This window comes from Podarcis melisellensis (genome assembly GCF_964234715.1).
Source record: "Podarcis melisellensis genome assembly, chromosome: 17".
Lineage (NCBI taxonomy): Eukaryota > Metazoa > Chordata > Lepidosauria > Squamata > Lacertidae > Podarcis > Podarcis melisellensis.
In genome coordinates this window covers 21,012,713-21,039,672 of record NC_138534.1, presented here as the reverse complement: position 1 = coordinate 21,039,672, position 26,960 = coordinate 21,012,713, and the positions used below count along the sequence as shown (strand labels likewise).

The 26,960-nt window shown below is 41.2% G+C and overlaps 1 protein-coding gene across 28 annotated transcripts in view; it reads left to right on the top strand.

The window, feature by feature from the left end:
- The window catches only part of PTPRD (protein tyrosine phosphatase receptor type D), a 1,158,377-nt gene that overhangs the window by 1,020,481 nt on the left and 110,936 nt on the right, over nucleotides 1–26,960 (top strand). For 17 of the 28 annotated variants that reach the window (XM_081893652.1, XM_081893642.1, XM_081893658.1 and 14 more), the window contains 6 exons: nucleotides 224–341; nucleotides 4,730–5,317; nucleotides 5,690–5,790; nucleotides 8,145–8,404; nucleotides 16,773–16,866; nucleotides 26,103–26,312. In XM_081893652.1, the coding sequence (XP_081749778.1) occupies nucleotides 224–341; nucleotides 4,730–5,317; nucleotides 5,690–5,790; nucleotides 8,145–8,404; nucleotides 16,773–16,866; nucleotides 26,103–26,312 (1,371 nt within the window). The remainder of the gene's footprint in view (nucleotides 1–223; nucleotides 342–4,729; nucleotides 5,318–5,689; nucleotides 5,791–8,144; nucleotides 8,405–16,772; nucleotides 16,867–26,102; nucleotides 26,313–26,960) is intronic. The other 11 variants (XM_081893654.1, XM_081893640.1, XM_081893637.1 and 8 more) reach the window with 3 other exon arrangements.

The following is a 26,960-nucleotide window of genomic DNA, read 5'->3' as shown; positions in this document are numbered from 1 at the left end:
GCCTTCATGCTTATTGCTGACATAAGTGAAATACAGTGCATTGCAAGGCCTCACCCACTCTTCTGGTCCGACCAAAAGCTTGCCATCACTGCAGGTCGCACGAAAGCCATGGACGCTGAATGTTATATGTTGCAACTAATTGCAAGGCAAAACAATCTTGATTTAGTAGTGCATATGTTTTAATATGCATTCTGCTTTTTGTCTTTGTTGTGCTTCATTTTAGGAAATGATAATAGCGGGTTTGCAGCCCGAGACAACCTATTCTCTCACTGTGACGGCCTATACGACCAAAGGAGATGGAGCACGAAGCAAACCCAGACTGGTGTCCACTACTGGTGCAGGTAAATAGATGGAGATTCCTTTCATTTCCTTGCAACCAGCAGTTTGTGCTTTGATGCTTTCCAAACTGAAACTCAAAACGTTCATGTAGGTGGCTGTGGCATGTCTCAGTGGCATAGCAGCAGTTTCCGGTGATCAGGGCAGGTGTGTGCATCAAGCATGGAGGGTGCCAGCCTAGCCCTCAATGATGGTAAAACTGGAGCGACCCCACCAGAGAAAAATGGGGGGCACACTGAGCCACCTGTGGGGTGGAGTCCAGCCCGCCAATGTAGCCCTTGGCACATGGAGAATAGGCCTGGGCTATGTATTGATACATCACCCAGGGCTAGAGCGTGATGGAGGCTTCGCCTGGCAGTATATTGTGAGTGAAGCAGTTGCCACCTCTCCTGAGTCCCTCTACAACCACAGTGCAGTTGCCTGCATGTGGGCACCAGGCTCATGGACATGGGGCCATGGCCCTCTGCCCCCCTAGGATATGCCCCTGGTAGGCCTAAGTCAGGCGTCAGCAACCTTTCTCAGCCATGGGCCAGTCCACCGTCCCTCAGACCTTGTGGTGGGCCGGACTATGTTTTGAAGAAGAAAAAAATGAACAAATTCCTATGCCCCACAAATAACCCAGAGATGCATTTTAAATAAAAGCACACATTTTACTCATGTAAAAACATCAGGCAGGCCCCACAAATTACCCAAAGATGCATTTTAAATAAAAGGACACATTCTACTCATGTAAAAACATGCTGATTCCTGGACTGTCCGTGGGCCAGCTTTAGAAGGTGATTGGGCCGCATCTGGCCCCCGGGCCTTAGGTAGCCTACCCCTGGCCTCAGTGTATAAAACATTTGAAATACTAAAACAATTTTACCAAATAGATAAAACTGGTGGCAAGACCCCAATGAGGACTGAGAGTGTAGCTTTTGGATGAAGGAAGGTTAAAAAAAAAAAAGGTGGGACCAGAAAAAACTGAGTACTTGCGCAGAAGGAATTCCTGTAGATGGACTTATTTTATTTTAAATATATAGATTGTGATGTTGTCATTCACGGCAATGACAACTGAACTTCCTGTTATTAACTTTTCCAGAAATGTGAAGCTACTTCCAAAATTCATAATTAAAAACACAATTGAAGTACTGTTGTGCAACTCAGTGTTGGTGGTGCCCGTTCAGGAGAATTTCCCAATCAGTTGGATTCTAGCCACTATAATAAGCCTGATATACAACAAAATGTTCTAATCTGCTTTTTATTTTACCAAATGATTTACGATGCATGTGAGTCATCTTCAATTTATTATTTCTGCCACAAAGAAATAATAGTAAGTCTCACATCATGTGGCTAAATATATATTTAGGCAAAACAGATCAATGTGTGTGTTTTTTAAATTGTCTAAACCCAGATAGCTGCCACAATAGTAAAAGCAATTTACGGTATAAATAATTTAGCGGCAGCTCCCCGCAGCCCCTCTTCTTAGAAATCTGAAGCAGTTGTTATTATTATTCTGTTTCTGTGGACTCACCTGCTTTTCCTTGTGCTCCATTGGCTTCAGTGATAGTTATAATGCAATGAAAAATAGGGCCTGAAATAGATACAGCTATAGTCTTTTCTCAGCTCTGTAGCTGCCTCTTACGCAGCAGTAGGGAATAGTCAAAATTAAGCAAAGAGATATACTTCGTACACTGGGAAGAAAAGAGAAAACCTGTACAGTACAATGCACAGGATTCTATTTGCACAAGAATAAGGTGTTAGCAGTGAGGAAGAGGTGGAAAATAGCTATACAACATCTGTATTTGTGTATTGTTGATAATAATAGCTAGTACTTGGGTATGCCCCATTTTTTAAAAAAGAAAACACTCTTTTTGGGTGTGTAATAAAGAGTTGCATTTAGATAGAAATGGGAGGGGGGCAGTGGGACGGATTCAGGGCCATACATTGCCTCCTATGCTATTAGGAGGGTTTAGATATACTGCGTGTATTAGTGAAGGTCATGGATTTTGCATGGACTGTATGACCTCTCTAAAGAGTTTATAACTTGGTTCTTTTTTCCTAAGGGAGAGCTGAGTTCATTTTATATGCTTTGCTCAGCACAAACGCTCACACCTCTGCTCTCAGCCTTTTGCTAGCCAAAGTTTGAAAGTTCAATAGGGTATCACTTAGCACAAACAGAAGCTTGACACTGCTCAGGTTCACACATCACATTAAACCATGGTTTTAAGACAGTAAGTAAACAGCAAACCATGGTTTATTTTCTCTTGCAACCCCATAACCAGGGCTTTTTTCCCCAGTCAGAACTCAGTTCTGGCGCCTCCCAGGTGGGAGCCACAAGGGAGATGTTCATGCTGAGTTCCAGCACCTCTTTTTCTACAAAAGCAGCACTGCCCCTAGTTAATAAACCACTGAGCTTCTCGGGCTTGCCAATCAGGAGGTTGGTGGTTCGAATCCCTGTGAAGGGGTGAGCTCCCATTGCTCGACCCCAGCTCCTGCCAACCTAGCAGTTTGAAAGCACCCCCCCAAAAAACTAGGTACCACTCCGGTGGGAAGGTAAACTGCGTTTCCATGCACTGCTCTGGTTTTGCCAGAAGCGGCTTAGTCATGCTGGCCATATGACCTGGAAAAACTGGCTGCAGACAAACACTGGCTGCCTCGGCCTGTAAAGCAAGACGAGCGCTGCAACCCCAGAGTTGTTCGCAACTGGACTTAACTGTCAGGGGTCCTTTACCTTTACCTTTTTTGAGGCAGTGGACTAGGTTTGCACATAATACTAAACCATGGTTTATAAACTATAGTTTATTCAAACCATTATTTAACATTACGTGCAAACCAGGCTAAGTATGAAATCCAGTTACAGATAGGTAGCCGTGTTGGTCTGCCATAGTCAAAACAAACAAACAAAATCCTTCCAGTAGCACCTTAAAGACCAACTAAGTTAGTTCTTGGTATGAGCTTTCTGTGTATCTGAAGAAGTGTGCATGCACACGAAAGCTCATACCAAGAACTAACTTAGTTGGTCTTTAAGGTGCTACTGGAAGGAATTTTTTGTTGTTGTTTTGACTATGAAATCCAGGCTAGCTTTGTAAAATTAAATCATAATGCTTTTTTCCAACATTGTGCTGTTCAGAGGAAGAGTTGCCTGTCTGACTGCTACTCCACCTATGTTTGAAATCTAGACTAAAATGTTCCTACAGATATATTGGTTTTGTATGTGCAAGCTAAGTAGCTGAGGTTTGGGTTTGTTTGTTTGTAAGATGGGTTATTTGTATACCTTGTTCCCAACCTGCAGCCTGAAGTGATATAGGCCTGGGTGAACTTAACCACTTGGTTCTGCTGAACACTGTCTCTTGCCAATGGAGTGGGAAACTTGCATATATGCTTATAATGACCTCATTCAAATGTCTGATAAACTACATTTTACAAGAACAAAAATGAGCTATGTGCTTGCGCATTTCCCTCCCAGTTCCTCTCCCTCAGGCACCCACCTTTTGCGAGCACAGTCTGATTTCTTAAACCACTGTTTTCCATTAGTTTTGAACCAAGAAACTGGTTTAAGATCCTCCTCCAAACTCGGATACCAAACCTGTTTATATATATATATATATATATATGGCCAGAGATCTGAAATGGGCAAGTTTGCCATCGGACTAGATCATAGTAATGTAGCAAATGAACATATAATGACTCTGACCTTACACCAAGGCAGCATCTCTTAAAGGTTTCAGGCACAAATCTTTTTCCAGTTCTCCCTAGAGATGCTAGACTTTAACATTGGATCTTTTGTATGCAAGGCATGTGCCACTGAGGTACACCCTTTCTCAACATGTGAGTTTTCTGGGATTTTTTTAGTTTGTTTTCATTAATCACTTAAAAACTATGTCCAGATGTGTAAAAGCTATTCTGTCGCTAGGCTTCATAGAAATAGACACTCTGCTTATCTCCCCCAGCCCTCCAGTTAGAAGCTAGGGAAAGGAGGGAGGAAAGACAAAATGCCTACGTTTGTTGTGCTGTCTGAATGAATACCGTATTTTTTGCTCTATAAGACTCACTTTTTCCCTCCTAAAAAGTAAGGGGAAATGTGTGTGCATCTTATGGAGCGAATGCACACTGTGCAGCTATCCCAGAAGCCAGAACAGCAAGAGGGATTGCTGCTTTCACTGTGCAGCGATCCCTCTTGCTGTTCTGGCTTCTGGGATTCAAAATATTTTTTTTCTTGTTTTCCTCCTCCAAAAACTAGGTGCGTCTTATGGTCTCTGGTGTTTCTTATAGAGCGAAAAATACAGTACTTGATGAACAGGAGGAAATAGTGTGTCCATCACATACATAACTTTTTCAAGATACATGAATAAAGTTTGTTAGAAATGATTCATTCGCGTGCTTTACTTGCTAACATCATCTTGTGTTGCAGTTCCAGGAAAACCTCGGCTTGTGATTAGCCACACACAAATGAGTACAGCTCTAATTCAGTGGCACCCGCCTGTCGACACATACGGTCCTCTGCAGGGCTACCGCCTGAGGTTTGGCCGCAAAGACATAGATGCCTTTACGACGCGGGATTTCACCGACAAGGACGACCACTACACCGCGACAGATATTCACAAGGGGACTTCGTATGTCTTCCGGCTTTCAGCTAGAAATAAAGTGGGCTTTGGGGAGGAGATGGTAAAGGAAATTTCGATCCCAGAAGATCTGCCAAGCGGATTCCCTCAAAACCTGCGCTCGGAAAGTGCCACCTCAACTTCAGTCCAGCTCTCTTGGCAACCGCCCGTCCTATCAGAAAGAAATGGTATTATCACCAAATACACTCTGCAGTACAGGGATATCAATGTGGCACATCACCAAACGGAGATGTCTGTTGTTCCTGCTGATATTACTATGACGCTTTCAGGCTTAAAACCAGATACCACATATGATGTAAAAATACGTGCACACACAAGCAAAGGGCCTGGTCCATATAGTCCCAGTGTCCAGTTCAGGACACTACCTGTGGATCAAGGTAGGATTTGTCTGCTTATGACTTTTATTTTAAAGGAATTTCGGTCTTTGGATATCGATATTTTTGAAGCTGTTACTAAAACTGACCAAACCATCGTATAAATAGTTTCGACTAACATCAGAGGTAAAGTATGTGAAACCTTACGTGTTTTGGATTCATTAGTATTCAGTTATCCTATATCAGGCAAGTCTGGCTCACATCTACGCAATAATTGCAGGTAAGAGAAATAGAACGTTTGAGTTGCCATTTGTAAGAATGGGATATGGTTTTTAAAAGCAGGTAGGAGAATTGTTGAGTGTGCTTAGTGTCGGAAATGGGATGGGATCCCAAGGTCAAGATGTACTTTAAATACATTGCTTTTTCCTTTTCCAGCAGTGTTTGCAAAAAATTTTCATGTCAAAGCAGTGATGAAGACATCGGTATTGCTCTCTTGGGAGATACCAGAGAATTACAACTCTGCTCTGCCTTTCAAAGTAAGTTGTTTTGCAGTTTGTAAGACTTGAAGGGTAAAACCTGAGATGAAGGAATGTTCTCATTAAGCAGACACATTCAAAATGGTTAACAAAAGTTGAGTCAAGAAGAAGAAGATGAAGAAGTGGTGTTTGGATTTGATATCCCGCTTTATCACTACCCTAAGGAGTCTCAAAGAGATGGAGGAAGCAAGAAGGAAGAAGGCAAAGTGGGAGGATTTAATTAATTAATTAATTAGTATACAGCCCCAAACCAGCAGACCTCAGGGCGGTTAACAACACAAAATCACAATATAAAAAGCACATGATAAAAATCAAAACAAAGGCAACCCAATAACCCCCCTTCCACAACACAAAAGGGCATTGGATGTCAATCATCCCAAAGCCTATTCAAAGAGGAAGGAAACTTGGTGCCTAAAGGTGTATAATGAAGGTACCAGCTAAGCCTCCATGGGGAGAAAATTCCACAAACAGGGAGCCACTGCAGAAAAGGCCCGTTCTCTTGTTGCCACTTTCTGGACCACTCATGGAGGAGGCAGTCAAAAAATGGGCCTCAGAAGATGATCTCAGGGTCCTGGTAGGTTCATGAGGAGAGAACAATTACATGAATCTTAAGACAGCCTTATATACCCCTACCAACAACAACATTCTTCATTATGGTCCAAAGACCCACAAAAAACAGTTTCAAATGCAAAATGCAACAGAGATACATGGAAAAGATTCCAAGGCAGTCACTATGTTTTATCCAGAGCATGTTTTCTATTTCTTATTACCTTTGAGATAAATTTTGCTATGGCCTGGGTAGTATCATTTGACTTATCTTTGACATGATGAGATAGAAGGTATCAGAATTCCCTGGTAAATTTACCAGTAAGGGTTTAATTAATTGATCCCTGACTTGTTCATACAGCCCACAGTGTATTAAGATATGCTTCATGCAATCGACAGCCTGAGAACATGAACAGAGTCTACTATGATAAGGTATACCAGTCAGTCTGCCGTTTAGAACTGCAGATGGAAATACATTTAATCTGACTTTGGTAAACAGTTGACGATAATTGGGTACTGACAGATTCGTAAGGTACAAGGGTAATTGAAAATCATGCCCATAATGGATTCTGAACAGAAACGGTCTACAGGTGACATATGATCGAGAGCAAAGATCTCTGTATGCAGTATCCCATCACCTCTGGCTCAAGAATTTAGGGGCAATGTCATTACCCAGATGATGTAAAAAGGATGGTGAAAGTCCAATTCAGGAGATTTGGGGGGCCATAGCTTTTGACCATCAGCTGATAGACTCCTCATTGGTTAAATGTAAATATAATCCCTCCTCCACGCCAAATACCAAAATCTTTAACCAGTATCTCAAGGCAGCCCATCATGCTTTTGGTGAAAAGTGGACATTCACCTTTCCAGGAATAGAATTGAATTAGGAACACAGTTTAGAACCTGAAGTTGGGACCGAAGGAACTTTGCCTAGAAGCCATCAAGCTTAGGAAATAAACCATTATACCAGACATTTGAAGTATATAGGAGTTGGGGAACAGATTTTGCATTAAAGACCCTTATGGCTGGTGGAACATAATGACCTCCCTTTGAGTAAAACCAAAAATTGGAGTATAGCAAGTCTGCTCATCTCCGCCTTCTGACAGGTAGTCTGCCAGGGGCAATTCCAGGACTTTGTGTGGTGAAACAACAGCCCTAAATACTGAGAAAAGAGATTCCCCTTGTAAATGGGTATTAGATGGCCATAATCTAGAGTAGACAAAATATACCTCTATCAGTGCCAGTGTCCTGGCAAGTGGTATCAGGCAACTGAAGAGCTACAACTACTATTCCAACTTCCTGCCTGCTACCCCAGACTTAAAGGTTGAGATTGCATTTTTGAATGTCTTGAAGAAAAAGAGAGCTGGCTTTAGCTGTTCCTAATGAGCAGAGCTTGCAGAAACCTAAGCTAGTTTACAGCAAGCCATTACCATGCATTTGTGTTAAATCCAGTTTAACTTGAAGTGTGCCTCCAGTTAAAGGAATTGTTGTCTAGCAGAACATAATATAACTCTGAATGGGATATCATAGAAGTTTGATGCAAAGAAAAGCTAGTGCGAATCATTGAGGAAGCTGCTGGGAATCATTATTTTAAGGTCTCCCCCAAATAACTGAAGTTTTCAGGTAATTCTGAAGAATCATACATAGTTGTGGCATATACTTACAGACAAAAGAAGATAAACAGAACATTACTATCTTCCCGAGTATTGCTGGATCAAAAGCAGTAAAGGGCAGCTAACGTGGTTTATTCTTTCCCCCCTTAATTACTAAAAATTTGCTAACAAAAATGAAAACCCTCCCTTTTTTAGATCCTGTACGATGATGGGAAAATGGCAGTTGAGGTAGATGGCCGAGCCACTCAGAAACTTATCACCAACCTGAAACCTGAGACATCATATTCATTTGTACTGACCAATAGAGGCAATAGCGCTGGAGGTCTTCAGCACAGGGTAACAGCAAAAACAGCACCAGATGTACTGCGAACCCAACCGCTGTTCATTGATAAGACCAATGTCGATGGAATGGTAACAGTGAAGCTACCAGATGTTCCTGCAAACAAAACTATAAAGTGAGTTAAACGTCAAAAGTCATTCGTACTTTATTATTTACTGGATTTTCTGCATTAAAACCATGAGCTGCTGTAGTTGCAGCCTTGAACTGCATGTTTTAGGTCAAAACATGTATCAGAATTTTACATTTATTTATAACATTCGTATTCTGCCTTTCTTCTTTGTATCCAAGAAATTCATCCCATTAACTGGAGGGTCTCCCACCTGTGCAATGGGACTTCTTCTCCCTGTCCTCACCCTCTGCACTCACACATATCCATCTGTTCTGGGGGTTCCCCCAATCCTCTGAAGGGAGATGTATGTACTGAGTGGGCTACAGCAGAAGTATAAAAGAAGACGAGCACTTCCTTTGCACATTTCTTGAACTGCTCAAAGTGGCTCTAGTCCTGGTAAAGACATAAACTGTAGAACTTTGGTTGGCTAAAACACTGCAAGACAAAACCATAAGATGGGTCAGTTATGTTTAGCAGTCCAGTTCCATCATGTACAAATTAATAGGGCAATGGCGGTTTACTTTGTCTTCCCTTTTAAATGTTTTTATCACAGACATTGCTTAGAAAACAGATATTTTTATTTCCAAAAATAGCACGTTGTGATTTAACTCTAAAAAGTGATCCCATAATAAATGAATTTGGCAGCTATATGTTCTGTTCACAGTGCTGGAACATGGTTTACAAGGCTTCTTAAATGCTTCTGTGCAGATTAAACAACAAAGATAGTACTAAAGACCTGACAGCAAAGCGCCAATAGGGATTCAAAACGATGGACAATAAAGAGTTGCCAGGAAAGCGTGAAACACAGTACAATCAATAAGTGTTATTGCTCTGTTTGCAGTGATTCTTGCTTCCTATAAGACTCCTATGTGTGTGACGAAGGAAATGGGAAGGAAAATGAGCAGGTTGTTAAATATTGTTGGAGATACAACCTGGATTTTCTTAGCTGACATTTTATACCATGAGCTTTGTAAATGGAAGACCCTCTCTTTATTGCTAATTGAGGAATTCAGAATGAGACAATATGAAATTATATTACATAGGAGTGTTAACAGGATTAAAGTGTGGGAAATGAAGCCATTGCTATTAAACTAAGTAAAGATAAAGTTTGTAGAAAAGTATAGAAAAGGAAGCCTGAAGACAGAAAGCATCGGAATGATTTATGGAGAAAAGTAATTACTAGAAAGGGCCAGGGTATAACAGGAACCAGGAGTTGCTAACATCTGTGGAGAAGACAATAACCTTTTTCATAAGTTGTGGAAATGTTGGAAGCAGGACTGAATTTGTGCTGTGGCTCACGAGGGATTAGCCACAATATCTAAGGTGATAAATAAGAAATGCGTCTGAACATCTATTACCACTGAGAAAACTCAGCTTGTTCTAAAGGTGAGCTCTCAGGAAGCTATGTTGGTTAATGGCAAATGCACGGTTATCTGTCCTGACTCTGGGCAGACTTGAGTCCTAGCATCTCTTTTGTTGCAGGGTGAAAGCAGGGAGGGAAAAGATGACATTTGACATAGGCCGAAAGATCCAGAGAGGATGGACCTGGGCTTCAGTTCCTTTATTATGATTTTAAAGGCAGAAACTTAATTATAGAAATATAATTAAGGAGCCAGGGTGGATAAAAATCAATTATTTTTTTAAAGGATTTTTTATTATTATTTAAATTGGATTTTTAAAATAAAATGCTTTTGGAGAAAAATCTTTCTAAATATCGTTTTCTATTTAAGTTACATTATAGTCCAAAAGCTATTCATCAGTAAATAAGGATTTCAAAATAACCTAGGTTTCTTAAGAGGGACTCCTACAATCTGAATGTGTAAGAATTAAATTTAAGTTGCAACAGTCTAATTTCCTTCTATATTGTGTACGTTGTTTGTAATTAAACTTTTTGTTTTGCATTAGTTTGCACAAATTACAGCATTGTCATTCACACACAAATCTTACCACAGCTGCATGCACAAACACAAAATTCAACAGTTAACGCTTGGATGTTGATTTCAAGGTTAATGTGTAAGACTGATCATAGTCCTGACTGGACTTTAAAAATGTTCCCAGGCTTCTTGTCATATCACAACTGCAGTCACTTTTCATGATAACGGTGTGAAATTTATAATTAGTCACCTTGGTGGAGCTGAGCTGCCAGGAATTGCTGTTAACTTCCCATTTGTGGCCAGAAAGATCTACATCAGATTCTGATCTACCACATTATTGAAAGTACAAACTTTAGTATAGATTTTAAAAAGTCGAAAATTCATTGGCACAGATGATTGGCTAGTCAATAATTCAGTCAATGTATCAGTCAAGTAATACACTTTCAATAATACATTTCGATATCGAATTATACGACCAGAGTCCTATTTCTGACAGACTGCTAGTTAATGTCTACTCTTGTTTTGTTTCAAGCACTCAGTTTTCAGAATATCTCACAGATGCATTGCCATTCTCTCTGGGTCAGCCACAGAAAAGATAGCTTGTTAGGCCTAGCATCCATACCTTCGATGGCACTCTGGAGTCAGCTTGCCCGTATTCATGGTCAACCCTTAAAGCTGAACTCTAAGGATTTATTTTTTAACCAGGTTGCCATAAGTACTTGACTACCATATTTCTAGAATGATGATCATATCTTTCTACACACAGGAGCTTGTCTGTACATCCAGCAGCAATACATTTGTCACCCATTTGTCATTCTGCTGCTGGCTGTGTGTATGTGATGAGTGGAAGATCAGAGGTACTGTACTTTTCCATGTATAAGACGAGGTTTTTTTACTCTAAAATAGTGTTAAAAACCAGACCTCATCTTATAGATGGAAAGTGCATGGGAGGAATGGGTGATTGGTTGCAGCTGCGAGTGATTTGGTGGGTGATTGGTGGCTGTGTCAAGGGCTGCTTTCGATTGGCTGCTGTTGCGGCAATTGGGCGTGCGATTGCTGGCCATTGTTGGCTTCTGCTACGCGAGCTATTGTCAGCATTTTCCATTTGGGTTAGTGATTTTCTGCATTCCCCTCCCCCCAAAAGCTCAACAACTTTGGGCCAGCTCCCCCCATTTATTTAAATTTGAGTCCCCCAAAATAGAGGGCATCTTATACATGGGGGCGTCTTATACACAGTACTTATTTCTCGTTAGAAGGAATTTTCTTTAGACAAAGCTCTGATGATGAATGTCAGAGTGGCAATGAGAAATGAACAATAAGGTAATTGAGACATAATACATTCACCTTGCTTTAAAAACAGCCTTACTCAACCTGTTGGATCCCCAGATTTTGTTGAACTACAACTCCCATCACCCCTAGCTAGCAAGGCCAGAGCTCAGGGATGATGGGAGTTGTAGTCCAACAACATCTGGGGACCCACAGGTTGAGAACCGCTGCTTTACATGCTCCCCAAAATTGGGGCCAAGTTCCTTTTAACGATTTCTTCTTGGGTTATTTGGCCTCCTAAAGTCATGATCATGACTATGAAGGGTGGATTTCTGGTTATTCCCTAAGCCAGGGCTGACTGAGGGCTGCATTGACAGTCAGCCACCAAACTGAGGACCACATGCCACATATACATATACAATCAATGTGTATGTGCACGCACATTCACCACATATGCACATTCTTGCATGTACAGTGGTACCTGGGTTTAAGAACAGCTTAGTTTATGAACAACTTGGATTAAGAGTGCTGCAAACCCGGAAGTAGGTGTTTTGGTTTGTGAATTTCACCTTGGAATAAGAACATGTTCCACTTCCTGTTGAGTGTGTTTCATTTGTAAATTGAGTCCCCCATTGCTATGGGAAAGCACGCCTTGGTTTAAAAAGACTTTGGTTTAAGAACGGACTTCAGGAATGGATTTTGTCAACCAAGGCACCACTGTACATGCATACTTATACCAGATGTGCAGGCACACAGAACTCACTACCCTTTTTCTGTTTCACACACACACACACTCAGATCAGAAATAAAAGAGCTCTTTGCCTGCTCCTTAGGTTTGCTGAATGCTGACCAAATATAGAAGTTAAGGAGGAATTCAGTTAGACTTTTTAAAATGACCTCTTGTGTGTGTGTTCAACTACAGATGCTTCTTTTTAATTTTGTTTAGGAAATTGACCTTTCCCATTTTTACCCTTTTTTTTTTTTTAAAGGAATGGGGTCACATTTTGATTTACGGCAGTGAACTGAACATGCCTTTGTCTAACTAGAATGAGCTACCGGTGTTACTGAATGCTCTAAGGGTCTCCAGTTATGTTAAGGGAGTTTGTTTTAAAAAATAACATTTGGCACAATAGGTTTGTTTCACAGGTGGACAATAGATACTATTACCAGCGCGCAAAACAGTTTCTGTAAATAGAATTAATATCCTTCGGCGGGCTGCACAAGTGGATGTAATGCCAAGTAATTTCTTTAGGGATTTAAGTCGGCAATATGCATCCATCTTAACGGTCTACACACAACAGCTTTCTGCACTCTCTTTAAAGTTGTATTAAACCTTTTTCTTCCTTCCTTCCTTCCTTTACCCCTGCCTGATTTCCTTCTTTGACTAACAGTCTGTGAAAAGTATGGATGTGGGGGTGATTTGCAAGAGTACAGTGGTACCTCGGGTTACATACGCTTCAGGTCACAGACTCCGCTAACCCAGAAATAGTGCTTCAGGTTAAGAACTTTGCTTCAGGATGAGAACAGAAATCATGCTCCAGCAGCGCAGCAGCAGCAGGAGGCCCCATTAGCTAAACTGGTGCTTCAGGTTAAGAGCAGTTTCAGGTTAAGTACGGACCTCTGGAATGAATGAAGTACTTAACCCGAGGTGCCACTGTAATTCACAGTGGGGCAGAACTGCTGCAGCATTGCAATTTACCTGGATGGGTCAGGGAGGTAGTAAGCTTGGGACTTCATGAATAGACTCACGGAGCCAATCTGGCACTTCTGCTAGTGCATTGTTCAATTGTTATAGTAGAGGAGTGAGCTTGAGAGGAGATTAATTGGCTAAAGCTATGCTGTGAACCTTCTTCTTTGGTGATCCCTCATAGCCGAGTAAGATGGTCTTCCATAAACATCGTTTTAACCATGAGTCCGTAAGTGACTGTGGAGGCCAGTTCTGGATCCACACGTCCTTTCACAATGGGGACATTGGTTTCCCGGCAGGAGTTGATCAAGGTGTGGATTTGCCAAGCGTGCCTTCCTCTTAGCATGTTTCTCCCTTGCGTCCTGAGTTTGAGTGTCTTTAAAGCCCATGACACCTTTGGTAAAGGCTGTTCTCCAGCTGGAGCGCTCACAGGCCAGTGTTTCCCAGTTTCCGGTGTTTATACTACATTTTTAAAGATTTGCCTTGAGACAGTCTTTGAACCTCTTTTATTGACCACCAGCATTACGCTTTCCATTTTTAAGTTCGGAATAGAGTAGTTGCTTTGGAAGACGATCATCAGGCCTTCTGAATCCAGACCATTGTATCTGCAAGGCCTCAACAACATTGTATCTCCATATCAAATGTAGTAGAAGAAGAAGAGTTTGGATTTGATATCCCGCCTTTCTCTCCCTTTAAGGAGTCTCAAAGCGGCTAACATTCTCCTTTCCCTTCCTCCCCCACAACAAACAATCTGGGAGGTGAGTGGGGCTGAGAGACTTCAAAGAAGTGTGACTAGCCCAAGGTCACCCAGCAGCTGCATGTGGAGGAGCAGAGACGCGAACCCGGTTCCCCAGATTACGAGACTACCGCTCTTAACCACTACACCACACTGGCTCTCTTGTAGGACAACAGATATATGAACTTTCCCCTCTAGTTTTGAATTTGGGAAAACTGGAAAGCAGAAACAAGATAGTTGCAATGGCAACTATTTGAATCACTGTAGAAAGCAGCTAACTAATTTCAGATGAGGAAACGTTTGCACTTAGTAGTAGACTTTGCATATGAACATCAGAGCTATGGTAAATGTCAGATCTATTAACTTGTTGATATTTTGGCTAGAGCCAAATCAGTGTGTGTACTGCTTTATTTTCAGTGTGTTCCTTTTAGTTTTCAAGTCCCAATTTTCTTACCTAATTGAAAATGGCATTACTGAGAACATGAAACAGTCAAGTCAGCACTTTGCAATATTTATTGGCCACATTATGAGGGCAGATCTTTGCATGATCCAGGAGACATTTTCTGAACTGAGTTTTAGGATAAAGGAGGCAAATAGCTAGAATGTATACTAAATTCCCAAACTTCTCTTAAGAAGCCATCATGGGTTCTTTTTATGTGTAATTTAAACCTGCACTTACAACTTTGTCTACTCTGTATGGAATGCTTGAGCAGAGGTTGCAAGCAATCTTAATGACTTCTAGGATGAAAAATGATAAAGTTTCGTAATCTGACCTGGCTACCTATGTGTATTGATTTTGCAAGTGCTTCGGTTCCATTAGGTGAATTGCTGCGGTGTTTGAAAACAGGTTGTAGCAAGTCATTGCCAAGAAACGATCGTTCTCATGCACCTTCGTTAACTGCTGATATGGAGTGAAGAAAGATAACGGATATAAGATACTTTTTAGAAGGAGAAAGCTATTAAAGTGCATATCAAAGCATATCCAAACTGGTTTTTCTTCTTCAAGCTGCTTTTTAAAGTAGTGCATTGCCCTGAAGACATAGTCTACTGAACCCTGGACACCTCCGTTTTTCTCGTACAAGTATGCATATAATGTGTTCCACCTACATGTAAACATTTGTGATGCCTGCATTTGACAAAAACGGCAAGCCATTCGCTATTACAGATGGCTTGTCAATAGCTTAACATTGTTTCTTAAAACCTTGTTCCTTTTTACTTTGGACAAAATAGGTTCATAATATAGCCTGCAGTAAAATGGCTGTATTTTCAGGCCACTTTTTCTTTCTTACTTTACTGGGTCGTTCAAAGATTGAGGAGGAGGATGGGAGTGTGAAAGTCAGGAGTGCTCTTCTGTGCTTCCACCCACTGTTTAAAGTCCTATAATGTTCCAGAATGAGGCTGTAACGTGATGTATTGTGGCTCTGGGGAGCATTCTGGAGTAAAATGCTGGTCATTGCTGGCAGCAGTGCCAGATTTACGTATAAGCTAAACAAGCTATAGCTTAGGGCCCCACTCTCTTAGGAGTCCCAAAAAAAATTAAAGGGGAAAAAACCTGGATGTACATTTCCAAAATATAAGATAAAAAAATAAAACGTACATACAGCAGCAGTGTTTTGTGTTGTGTAGGCTCCTATGATGTAAGTCATGGGCCTGCCTTCTAGCCTACTCCCTAAAATATCACTGGTTTGCTCATTTCTATATATAGGGTGCCTACATTCTGCACGTGCAATTGGCTTTAGATACCTATTAGGTCCATAAATTACCATATAGCATATATTCAACACAAAAAAGTGACAATTTGTTGTTGATAAAGGACAGCTGGACATATAAAGGGCCCCATTACCTTCAATAGCTCAGGGCCTCATCAAACCTAAATCCGGCCCTGGCTGGCAGCCACAGTTAAAATTGAGGACACCAGTGGAGGACCCCATTTCTCCCCAGAATACCCCTCGAAGTCATGGTACATGGTGATGTAGGATTCTTCCAGGCCACTATGGGTATTTATTTATTTTATTCTATACCACTCTCTATGTAGTGAACACATGAGAACAAAATACAAATTTGCAGAACCCCTTTCAATTCTATCAAAGCCCTTTTGCCTCCAGATTTGATTTGTTTGAAAAATTCAGTGGCAACACTCACAGTTCAATCCTATGTGTGTCTTCTCGGAAGTAAACCCCAATGTTTTTGGTGAGGCTTACTCCTGGATAAGTGGGTATAAGATTGCAGCCTTGATACTTTAAAAAGTAAGCATCAGGAAAAAACTGACCTGGAGACGTTCCCTTTTTCTTTTTACTGGAATCTCATTTATTTGGCTACATTCATAATATTTAAGAGTGTCAATTAGATATTTTGGGTATATTAATTTGATATTTGGATGTGTATGGTTGGATCCAGACCCACCTTTCCACAAACGAAATTACTTCTTCTGGTAGAAGCTCTAACTGACTACTGTCTCCTTGAGGGAGGAGGGGAGGCAATTTAACCAGTCAACTCTTTCTTACAATGCTTCAGAATGTCCTCTATTTCTCAAGGGAATTGGTTTAAAAAACCCTTCTTCCCTTCTGTTAGAGGAATTGAACCCATCGAATTGTGAATTAACTTTATGCTGGCAATCTGCACGTTATATTGATTCATTTCAGATTATGAGAAGTTTTCATGCCCAAGATATGCAAAGAGGTGGTTCTACTGGAGAGTAAAGAGGGTGTTTTTTTACAGATTACTCCACATGGGAGCATCATGTAACTGAAGCAATAAAAACACACTGTTCCCTTTATGCAGGCCTCATCTTATGTTTTGTTTTCTTTGCAGAGGTTACTATATAGTAATTGTGCCTTTGATAAAGAAGTCTGATGGAAAATTCATGAAACCACGAGAGAGCCCAGACGAAATGGAATTAGACGAGGTACCGTGTGCTTATTTTAGCTCTTTTCCCCCTGTAAAATTGTTTGTGATAGAAGCAGCCTTAATGCTTGTGTCCAATTAATGTACCCATGTCAGCAAATTTGACTTTTTTAAAAAAAAATTAAAATCTTCTCATTTTGTATTGGAGTTCTGTTGCCTCTGGGGACAGAAACAAAAAGCTAATTACTTAAATTAAAAGACATTAAGTTGCAATGATGCACACACACTGTCTGATCTTTGTTGGCATTAATATTTTATTCCTTGCCGATTATAAGACGTAATGCAGTAGGTGAAATGAGTTGTCAGCAAAAACTTAATCATCATTGATATGAACTCCAATAAAGGTCTGGTTCGTTTAATGGGGTGTTTGCCAAAGCTGAATCACATGCTAAGTTGCAATTTGCTCTGCAGTTTAACATTTGACCTACCTCTCAGTTCTCTTTACTTGATTCTCCTGTGCTGGTATATGTCTGTCTCAGGCTCGTTTTCCTCTACGCTCCAAGATTAGGCACAATGAGAGAAACACCTTACATATTCACCGAATAGCACTGTAATAACTGGGCTGTTAATTAACATATATTTACCTGTCAGTTTCTATCTTGCTTGTGGGCAAATTACTCCATTAATTTCAAAACATCCCATTATTTTGACACATATGGCATTTTGAAATGATTGAATTTTTTATTTTTATTTTTTTAAAAAAATAAAACCTTCGCGTTCAGTGTATTAGTTAATAGAGAGATGAGTAAACTCTATACTTGAAAATTGCAATCTTGTCTGAAGATGTGTGCGGAAGTACTTTATATAACACACCTTCAGACTCAAATTCAGGTGGGCACAACTGAATTTGGAAATCCCCAGTTATTTTGGGAACAACCAATTATGATTCTTGGATTGCATTTTTACATGCTCTCAGACCTAAGATGAAAGGACATCTGTGCGAATGGTAGACATCAACAACACTAAACTACTTGCAAAGTAACCTTGGATGAATTCCCTGTGATGAATTTGCATATCATGCTTGAGCGTTCATATGAATTCAGCACATTCAGATGCAGGGAGTGTGGGTCAGAAAGTGGAAAGAAAGGTCTTCAGCAGATACTGGCCCCTTTCTGTTGACAGTGGTACTTGTTAGTTTGGCATAGAGAGCTTAATCTGCCTAGTAGAGTTTGCATTATCAATGCTGAAGTTCCCGAGGACCAACCTACACATCCCTCTTAATGTATATAATATGTAGCTACATCTTCGGTTTTTCCTTAATGAATTAGGTGGAGAGTGGAGTGTTGTCTGGCCACAGCAGGCAGGGAAGCTGTTTCCTCCCCAGCTGTGATCGAAGTGGAATTTAATCCTGTGCACAGCTAGAGGGCTTAGTAAAAGGTGAAAGATTTCTAAGCTCTGAGGAGAAGCCATAGGTGTGGCACATAGCTATTAATGATAAATTAACATGTGCTATTAAGGTAAGATGGGATGCAGGTAGTGCTGTGGGGTAAACCACAGAGCCTAAGACTTGTCGATCAGAAGGTCGGCAGTTCAAATTCCTGTAACGGGGTGAGCTCCTGTTGCTCAGTCCCTGCTCCTGCCAACCTAGCATTTCGAAAGCACATCAAAGTGCAAGTAGATAAATAGGTACCGCTCCGGCGGGAAGGTAAACAGCGTTTCCGTGCGCTGCTCTGGTTCGCCAGAAGTGGCTTAGTCATGCTGGCCACATGACCTGGAAGCTGTATGCCAGCTCCCTTGGCCAATAAAGCGAGACGAGCGCCGCAACCCCAGAGTCGGCCACGACTGGACCTAATGGTCAGGCGTCCCTTTACCTTTACCTTTATTAAAGTAAGACGGAATATGCAGGAAAAATGATTTTGAGGAGATGTGGGAGGTATTTATAGAATTTGTGCTGTTGAAATGGAAAGGGGGCAAACCATCACAAGAGGTGTTGAAATTTTGGGAGGTTGGATAGTTACAATGGAATGGTCTCGGGGGTGGGGTATACATTTTTACTTTTATTTACTTACTTACTTACTTATTTATTATTACTTTCTCAAAATGAAAAATGCTACATACAACACTGGACAAGTCTCCTGTTGCAGGTTCGACTGCAAACTCTTTTTGGGGTGGATACGGTACTTAAAACTTAGTAGTCACAGAATTCCCTTCCTTACTCCAATGGGTGCTGTTCAAAGGGCTTTTACCTTGGCCCACTGTCAGGCTCTCCCTTCAGCAATTCAAGAAGGCCGCTATAGGAAGATACCATACGAGGAGAGGAAATGCCCATGTGGCTCTGGGCAGCAGGAAACAACAGAACATGCCCTTCTTCATTGCCAGTATTATATAGACATTTGAGCCAGGTTTATCCAGCCCATCCTATATAAATTCCCAGGGGATTCACAACATCCCCTTATAACTACAGGATGAAAGCCCGATCTGTGAAATGCTCTCCCCAGGGAAGTCTGCCTGGCACCTTCACTATACACCGTTAGGCGCCAGGCAAAAATGTTCCTTTTCAATCAGCCTTTGCCTGACTTGATCTTCTGTACATCCTATACCCTTTTTAAAATGCTGGCTCTTTGGGAGTTTTTTTAATTGGGTTGTTGGTTTTGTTTGGATTTTATGTATTTGATATTTTACGTGAACCACCCTGAGACCTTCAGGTATAGGGCGATATAGAAATTTAAAAAATAAAAATTAAGAAATTCCTACTCAGGTCATCTCAGTTATCTGAAAATTCATTATCATGTGTGAGGTATTCCTGTTCTGTATTATAATACAGTATCTTCTTGTGTCCCTGTCCTTGTGGCATCATTTTTTTGTATCGAGCATGGTTTATAGACTTCGCTCGTATGAGGGATTGAGGGGGTTTCCTTAGTGACGTCAGTATGATCTGTAGAGCGCCATGGCCCTCTCTGTGGAAGAGGAGGCAATAGTCTTCAAAGCCTATACCAGGCATCCTCAAACTTGGCCCTTCAGATGTCTTGGGACTACAACTCCCATCATCCCTAGCTAATAGGACCAGTGGTCAAGGATGCTGTGAATTGTAGTCTCAAACCATCTGGAGGGCCGTGTTTGGAGTTGCCTGGCCTATACCTTACCTATATACTCCCCCAACTGGAGGAACCATCCTGTTAACTGATTGTCCTCCACTCTACTCTTCAAATAGAAATTCATAGTAACACCAATTTCCATTTTCTTCACAAACAACAACAACAGCAAAACCCTAAAGAGCTTACTCTCTTTAAATGACCCTAACAAAAATATAGTCTAGTCTCATTTCAGGCACAATGTCTACACAGATTTCCTCAGGACTCAATAGAACCCATTGGTCATTGTTATGAAGAATGGGAGGTCTCTGTATTTCTGTTAAGCCACAAGCCAACTCCATGACTTTCGGCTGTGTTTTGCTTGTATTAACAACATTCAGTATGTGCAGACTGCTTGCTGTAATGTGGTTTCTTCTTTTTAATGACCTGGAGTTGTCTAGAGAGGCAAAAAGCAGCTAAACTCAGTTTCAGTTGCCATCAAATACAGCAGAACAATTAAAAATTCAACAGTCCAGTAACAGGACCAAGACCAATTTTAACTTGCAAAACTACACAGTCCATTTCAGCAAAATTAACAGATTCCAGTCTGAATTCTGTAGTTGACTTTGACCTTTCTCGCCATTAAGTTCTTTGGGTCTGTGCTGCTGCTGCTGCTGCTGCTTTCCATAACAAAGGGTCATTTTAATCATCGTGCAAGTTGTGGTGCATTAATCTGTATAATAGTTTGATAAAGGACATTTATTAAATTCAGAAACATTTGGGGCAGGATGGGTTCTTTTCCATTTTTTACAGATACAATTGAGACCACATTGTAGAATTAATGGTGGAAGAAATAAGATATGCATTGACTGGAAAATGAAAATTGTTTCTGATCGAGAGCTGAAGCCCTTCATATATCTTTCAGAATTGCTTCCAATAGTAACTCATGAGGGGACAGAAAACATCTCCAAAGTGAGCTACTCTTCATGCAGCGACTCTGAAGTTTCTGATACTTTAGATTTTTTAAAGCTTCTAAGAGAACTCCCTGTTTTAAGTTGTGCACGTTAATACTGTGCTCATGGAATGCCTATACGAATATTATCAATGCAGGTGTTCCAGCTTTGCAGCGGTGATACATTTATCCATAACAATGAAGTATCGGGAAACACAGTGACTTCAGGGTTGTCTCTGTAGGCAGAATTAGCCTTAGATTAGATTTTGCCCTTAAAGCTAAACTCCTTGCCTCTGGAATTGCCATGCATTGTTCAGTCACTTTTCATGGAGAACACAGATTGTTTCATGGTCACATTGCCATAGTTCATTGTTTCCTGTGTTGTCCTGCTGCATGTTTTGTGACTTTTTATCATTAGTATTTTTCAATAAAGCACAATTGCAGCTCTATCCTGTCCTGTGTGTGAACACATAAAAGACTATCGAGGCCTCAAATGGTCCTTGTGCTTAAACATTTTCTTTATTCTCAGTCCATACACTTTTTAATGCTTCTTGTTGGTTGCTGCAAGGAAATTAGTGATGAATAGCCTTTCTTAATTACCTCGGTGTCAGTTTCTGTATCCACAGAGGAGACGATCTTTGATCACTTGTTTCTTCTCATTTTTCTCTCAGTTGTTTATAGCACAACAGTATTATTTTGCGATTTGAAAGAAGTAAGAGGACACCAGTAATTAACATGAACAAGCACTGGCAAAATTAAGAAGCTATTCATCATTAATCCCTCCCTCCCCCACACCCCCACCCAGGAAGGAATTACAGATCTTCAGGCAGGAAACCTTTAGTTAACATTGGAAAGGGTATTTGCTGAATAGGACTTCTCACAGTGTTGACACTGATAAAAGTATTGACGACTGATATAGTGGTATATGTGAAAAGGACCTAGGGGGTCTTGGTTGACCACAAGCTTAACATGAGTCAAGAGTGTTATGCAGCAAGAAAAAAACTAATGCTATTCTAGGCTGCATCAACAGAAGTATAGTGTTTAGATCAAGGGAAGTAATAGTACCATTCTATTCTGCCTTGGTCAGACCACACGTGGAATACTGTGTCCAATTCTGGGCACCATAATTTAAGAAGGATGTTGACAAACTGGAACATGGGCAATGGTGTCTGTCACTTGAGAGGTGCCCAAGCGCAGCTCCAGCTGGGAAAAAAGCTCTGTCCACTGGGTATATAAAGGGCAAGGTGGTCTCCTTTAGGAATCTTCTGTCATATGCAGTGTCCAACGTCTGCAACAGAGTATGGAGAAAATAAACTAAAAGAAAGTAACAAGAGCCCAGATTGGCCATTATTCCAACGATAATGTAGCAAACCTCACACATAAATGCTATCTGCACAGCTGAAGAGAAGCAATGCCCTCTCTGACCACTAACATTTTGCATTATGAAAGTCTGGCTCTTGAGAACATACTTCCAGGGCAGGCATAGGCAAACTCGGCCCTCCAGATGTTTTGGGACTACAACTCCCATCATCCCTAGCTAACAGGACCAGTGGTCAGGGATGATGGGAGTTGTAGTCCCAAAACATCTGGAGGGCCGAGTTTGCCTATGCCTGTTCCAGGGTGTATCTCCAACAACAACTTCCAAAAGCAGTAGGTGATGATACAATTTACCCAATGAGGCCTAGAAAACTTAAGGAAGGGTGCTGATGAATCTGTAGTAAAAGCTTTAGAAGATGCTTAAGAATGTTTACATTTGTGCTCTGGTTGCACACCATAAACCAATTTCAAGAGAGAGAGAGAGAGAGAGAGAGAGAGAGAGAGAGAGAGAGAGAGAGAGAGGTGTCTTTTCCTTTCATATGCTGTTCAAATTGAATTCACTAAGCACTGGAAGTCCCACCATCCCAGCCCAGTGCATTTTATTATTCTGTGAACCAACAGTGAAGATGATATTATTTCATGTAAGACTCTCTCAGCAGAGTCAACTAATGCCACTAACTTTTATGCTAAATGCCATTTATACATTTATTTTCTGCAAAAGGGTGTGTGTGGCATCTAAATATTGCATTTTGTGCCTTTTGTAAGTTTATTTTCTAAGTACATTTCATTTAAACTTCCTTCAGCTGAAATCCTAATATTAACATGAAAATGCCTTTGCTAAATAATATTAAAATGCATTTCTAAATGTTGTGAAATCTGCAAGAAGAATGAATTACAATAATCTGCAAGAGTATTACAAAAAAAAAAAAATACACAAGAATAAGAACATATTATGGACAAGATCTGGAAGGTATTTGGGAACAGATTTTGATGACTTCATTGCTTTTCAAATTAACCTTGATCGGGAGGGGGGAAAGCATCTCAAGAGATGCACATGATGCTAATGATATATGACAACAGCATCATCTATAACTAAAATATGAATGAAGGAAGGGGTGCACTTCAGGTCTATTCATTCATGCGATTTAGGGTGAAATCTTCCTCCTCTCTTACTTACGCCAGTGCAGAGACATACACATGTAATCACAAATCTTGATTTCCAAATGAAAACCAATTTCTCAATTCTTTTGGCACGGGCAAGAATAAATATTTTGTACAGTTGTCCCTTTACAAAATTTTATTCCTTTGGTTCGAGAGACCAGACTTATATGTAACTTCAGCTTCCACGGTTAAGGACAAATGTAAACGTCTTTTTCTACAATGCAGTTTTCTGTACTGCCCTGAACCTGAGCATACCCGGGGGCAAGTCCTGATAGTACACACAGTCCCAAGGGCAACACCAGAGAGTAGTCAGACAGTCCAAATGGTCAAAAACTGTTCCAGGTATGATATAACAAGCAAGGTCAAACTCCTGCCTCCGGGGTGGGACCTGGGGTCCGTCCTGAATTCACAGGCTGGTGGAGTTCCTGAAGCAGTCAAGCTGTGTTCCATCAACACAGAAAGTTGAGCAGACACAGAGTCTCTGCCTTGCTTCCCTTCTATCCTTCGCAAGCTTGATTGATGCACCTTGATTGATTGTTCCAGCTGAGTAGCTGTGTCTCTCCACTTAACAAAGCCGGTGGCCCTCACCTGCCCATGGCCTAATCTAGCTGAGGGACCACAACATCCTAATGAGTCCCGTGATCTCCACCTGGCCCCTAGTGAGCTGGGCTGTGTTCCCTTACCTGCCTCAGACTCCTGGAGTGCAACTCCCCCTGTTCCCAACACCTCAGAGCCTTCCATGTCTGTGAAGATGGGGAAACCTCTGGTTCTGATGATGTGTTCCCTCCTCTGTCTCCCCAGAACTTTTGGCTGCCCCTGCAATGTCCCGTGAGTTCCTCCTAAGTCCCCAACCTCCCCTTCCCCAGCTTCAGCTAGTCCTGGTGTATACCAGTTGGGGCTACACCCCTCGCCGTGATCATCTTCCCTTTCCTCTGTGTCATTGCCAATCCATGGCATGTTCTTAGAAGGTCATACGCACTCTTCTTACTAGAAGCTTACTAACATAGCTTTTAAACATTTTTGCTAACTGAATACTTATTTCACTCCTAAACTTGTTCACTGGTATTGACATTATGCAGCATAGATATAATGTCATGATTTGTGGTATTAATAGTTAGTTAAACACAATGTGTGCTGGGCCTGGGGGTAACCTGTGAAACACGGTCCAGGTGTGGTCCAGAATCCGAAGGTTCCGCTGGGAGTCAGTCCGACAGGGCCAAGGCAGAACACAAAGCAGGAAACCAGGCAAGGACAGGTACAGGATCTCAGGCAGGATCTGCCATACAGGAATGTTGTTCCCACAACCTGGGGCGGGATCCAACAGCCTTTTATCTTTGTCAGGGTAGCGGCCGGTCCTGATCCTCTGACGACTCACCTCCCTGTTTTGCCTGAAGGTGAGCACTCCTCCTGCGAGTCCTCAGGTCTCTCCTTCTCTCAGACCTTAGTCTCTGCAGCTCAGGAGACATCAGTGAGTTACTAGACCCAGGGGCTGCCTCAGCCTCCCCTGACCCAACCGGTAGTGGAGCAGCTGTAAGTGATGTCCCAGCTGAAGGCAACGAGGTAATCCCCGCATCTGGAGCCAGGGCAAGGTCAGGCCCCTGACTTGGCCCAGCTGGTGTTTGTTGCAGGGGAACCTGTGCAGACTGGGACTCTCCAGGATCAGGCCCCAGACTTGGTTCAAATGATGCCTGAGGAAAACTATCCAGTGCAGACTGAGTCTCCTCTAGTTCCAAGTCCGAGCCCGAGTCCCAGGCCATCACACAATGTGATGATAAATTAGGACCTTTGTATGTACTCGCAGGAGGAGTGCTTGCCTTCAGGCAAAACAGGGAGGTGAGTCATCGGAGGATCAGGACCGACCGCATCTGTGGTTTCTTTGGGAGCCTGCAGACACTTGTCTGTGCAATAAGCCAAGGTTTGGTTTAGCATGATGTGTTAAGCAAGCACTAAGCTAACTGCATAAATGGTGTAACTTTTTTAACAGTTAAAAACAGTTAATTTTTCTTATTTAAAAAAGTTTTTGGGTGTGGGTTGACTTGCAGTCTGTTGATGTCATAATGAGTTAAGTGCCGTAGATCGCTTACCTGTTTTCTGTACTGGCTGTAGTATTTAAAAAATATTTTGCTTCAATTTTGCAATAAAAAACCATTAACTTGATGAAAAAAGTGTCTTATTGTTGACTGTTATTTGATATGTGATGAGGGGGAAATGGTAATATTCATATCTCAAATGCCTCGTAGTCTTTATTTTTGTGTGTGTTTTCCTTTAAAAAGAATTAGTGTGGGCAACAATATCAGTAACTAAAAAATCATGTTTAAAAATCTGATGTTGACATCCTCTTCTTGCTAAGAATAAACAGTATATATGAGATTTACATATATAAATGAGATTTACAACTACGCTATGTATTTCCACTCAGTAGTAAGCCCATTGAATTGAATGGTACCTATCCTAGCTAAGTGCAACAGAGGTTTTTCCTAAACTGAGAATGAGGCTGCAAGTTGTATGGAACTCTAAAGAGGCGTACTACTTAATATAAAAGTGCTGGCATTATTGTAATTTATAGCACACTCCTGTACATTTCTATTCTGAAGCAGGCCTCCTGGGACTAACTCCCAGATAACTGTAACTGGGGTTGTCATGAAATGACACTGAATTTTATTTTTTATAGTTCCTAGGACTTAATACTGTACATTTTTTAAAAAATCAGCCTGTCAATAAGTTACATTAATCTTGTTTACGGTTATCTTTCTGTTTTCTCCCTTTTCTCTCTCTTTTTCCTCTCCTACCCCAAAGCTACTTAAAGAGATAGCACGGAAACGCCGAAGTATTCGTTTGGGGAGGGAAGCAGATTTAAAGCCATATATTGCAGCACACTTTGAAGTTCTTCCTACTGAGTTCACCCTGGGGGATAAGAAACAGTATGGTGGTTTTGAAAACAAGCAGCTCCAAAACGGCCAAGAATATGTCGTCTTTATTTTAGCTGTTATGGAGCACTCAGAATCCGTAAGTTGACTGCAAGTTTTATGTTGTTCCTAAAAATGTATCTCTCCGATGCCTCCATAGCGTTCGAGCAAACGCTTGACATTTCTGTTCCTTTCATAATATGAATTGTGGGAAATGGCACTTTCCCTTCACTTATTTGAATGACTTTGCCAGTTTTGGATAAGTCTCTCTGCATAAAAGTAAAGATCCTTTTCACATACCCAGCAATGTGGATAAGTTCAGTGCACAATTGCCCAATGGCTAAATTGCCTTATGGATTGCCTTTATGACAATATGCACATACCAGATATATGTGATTACTCCCACCCTCACCCTTCCTTGCACACATGCAGGGCCAGATTTAGGTTGATGAGGCCCTAAGCTCCTGAAGGTAATGGGGCCCTTTATATGTCCAGCTGTCGTTTGTCAACAACAAATTGTTGCTGTTTTTTGTGTTGAATATATGCTATATGGTAATTTATGGACCTAACAGGTATCTAAGGCCATTTGCACCTAACAAAATCGCCAGTCCATGCAGAATGTAGGCACCCTATATATAGAAATGAGAAGCCAATGATATTTTAGGGAGCAGGCTAGCAGGCAGGGCCCATTACTTACATCATAGGAGCCTACACAACACAAAACACTGCTGCTGTATGTAGGTTTTAT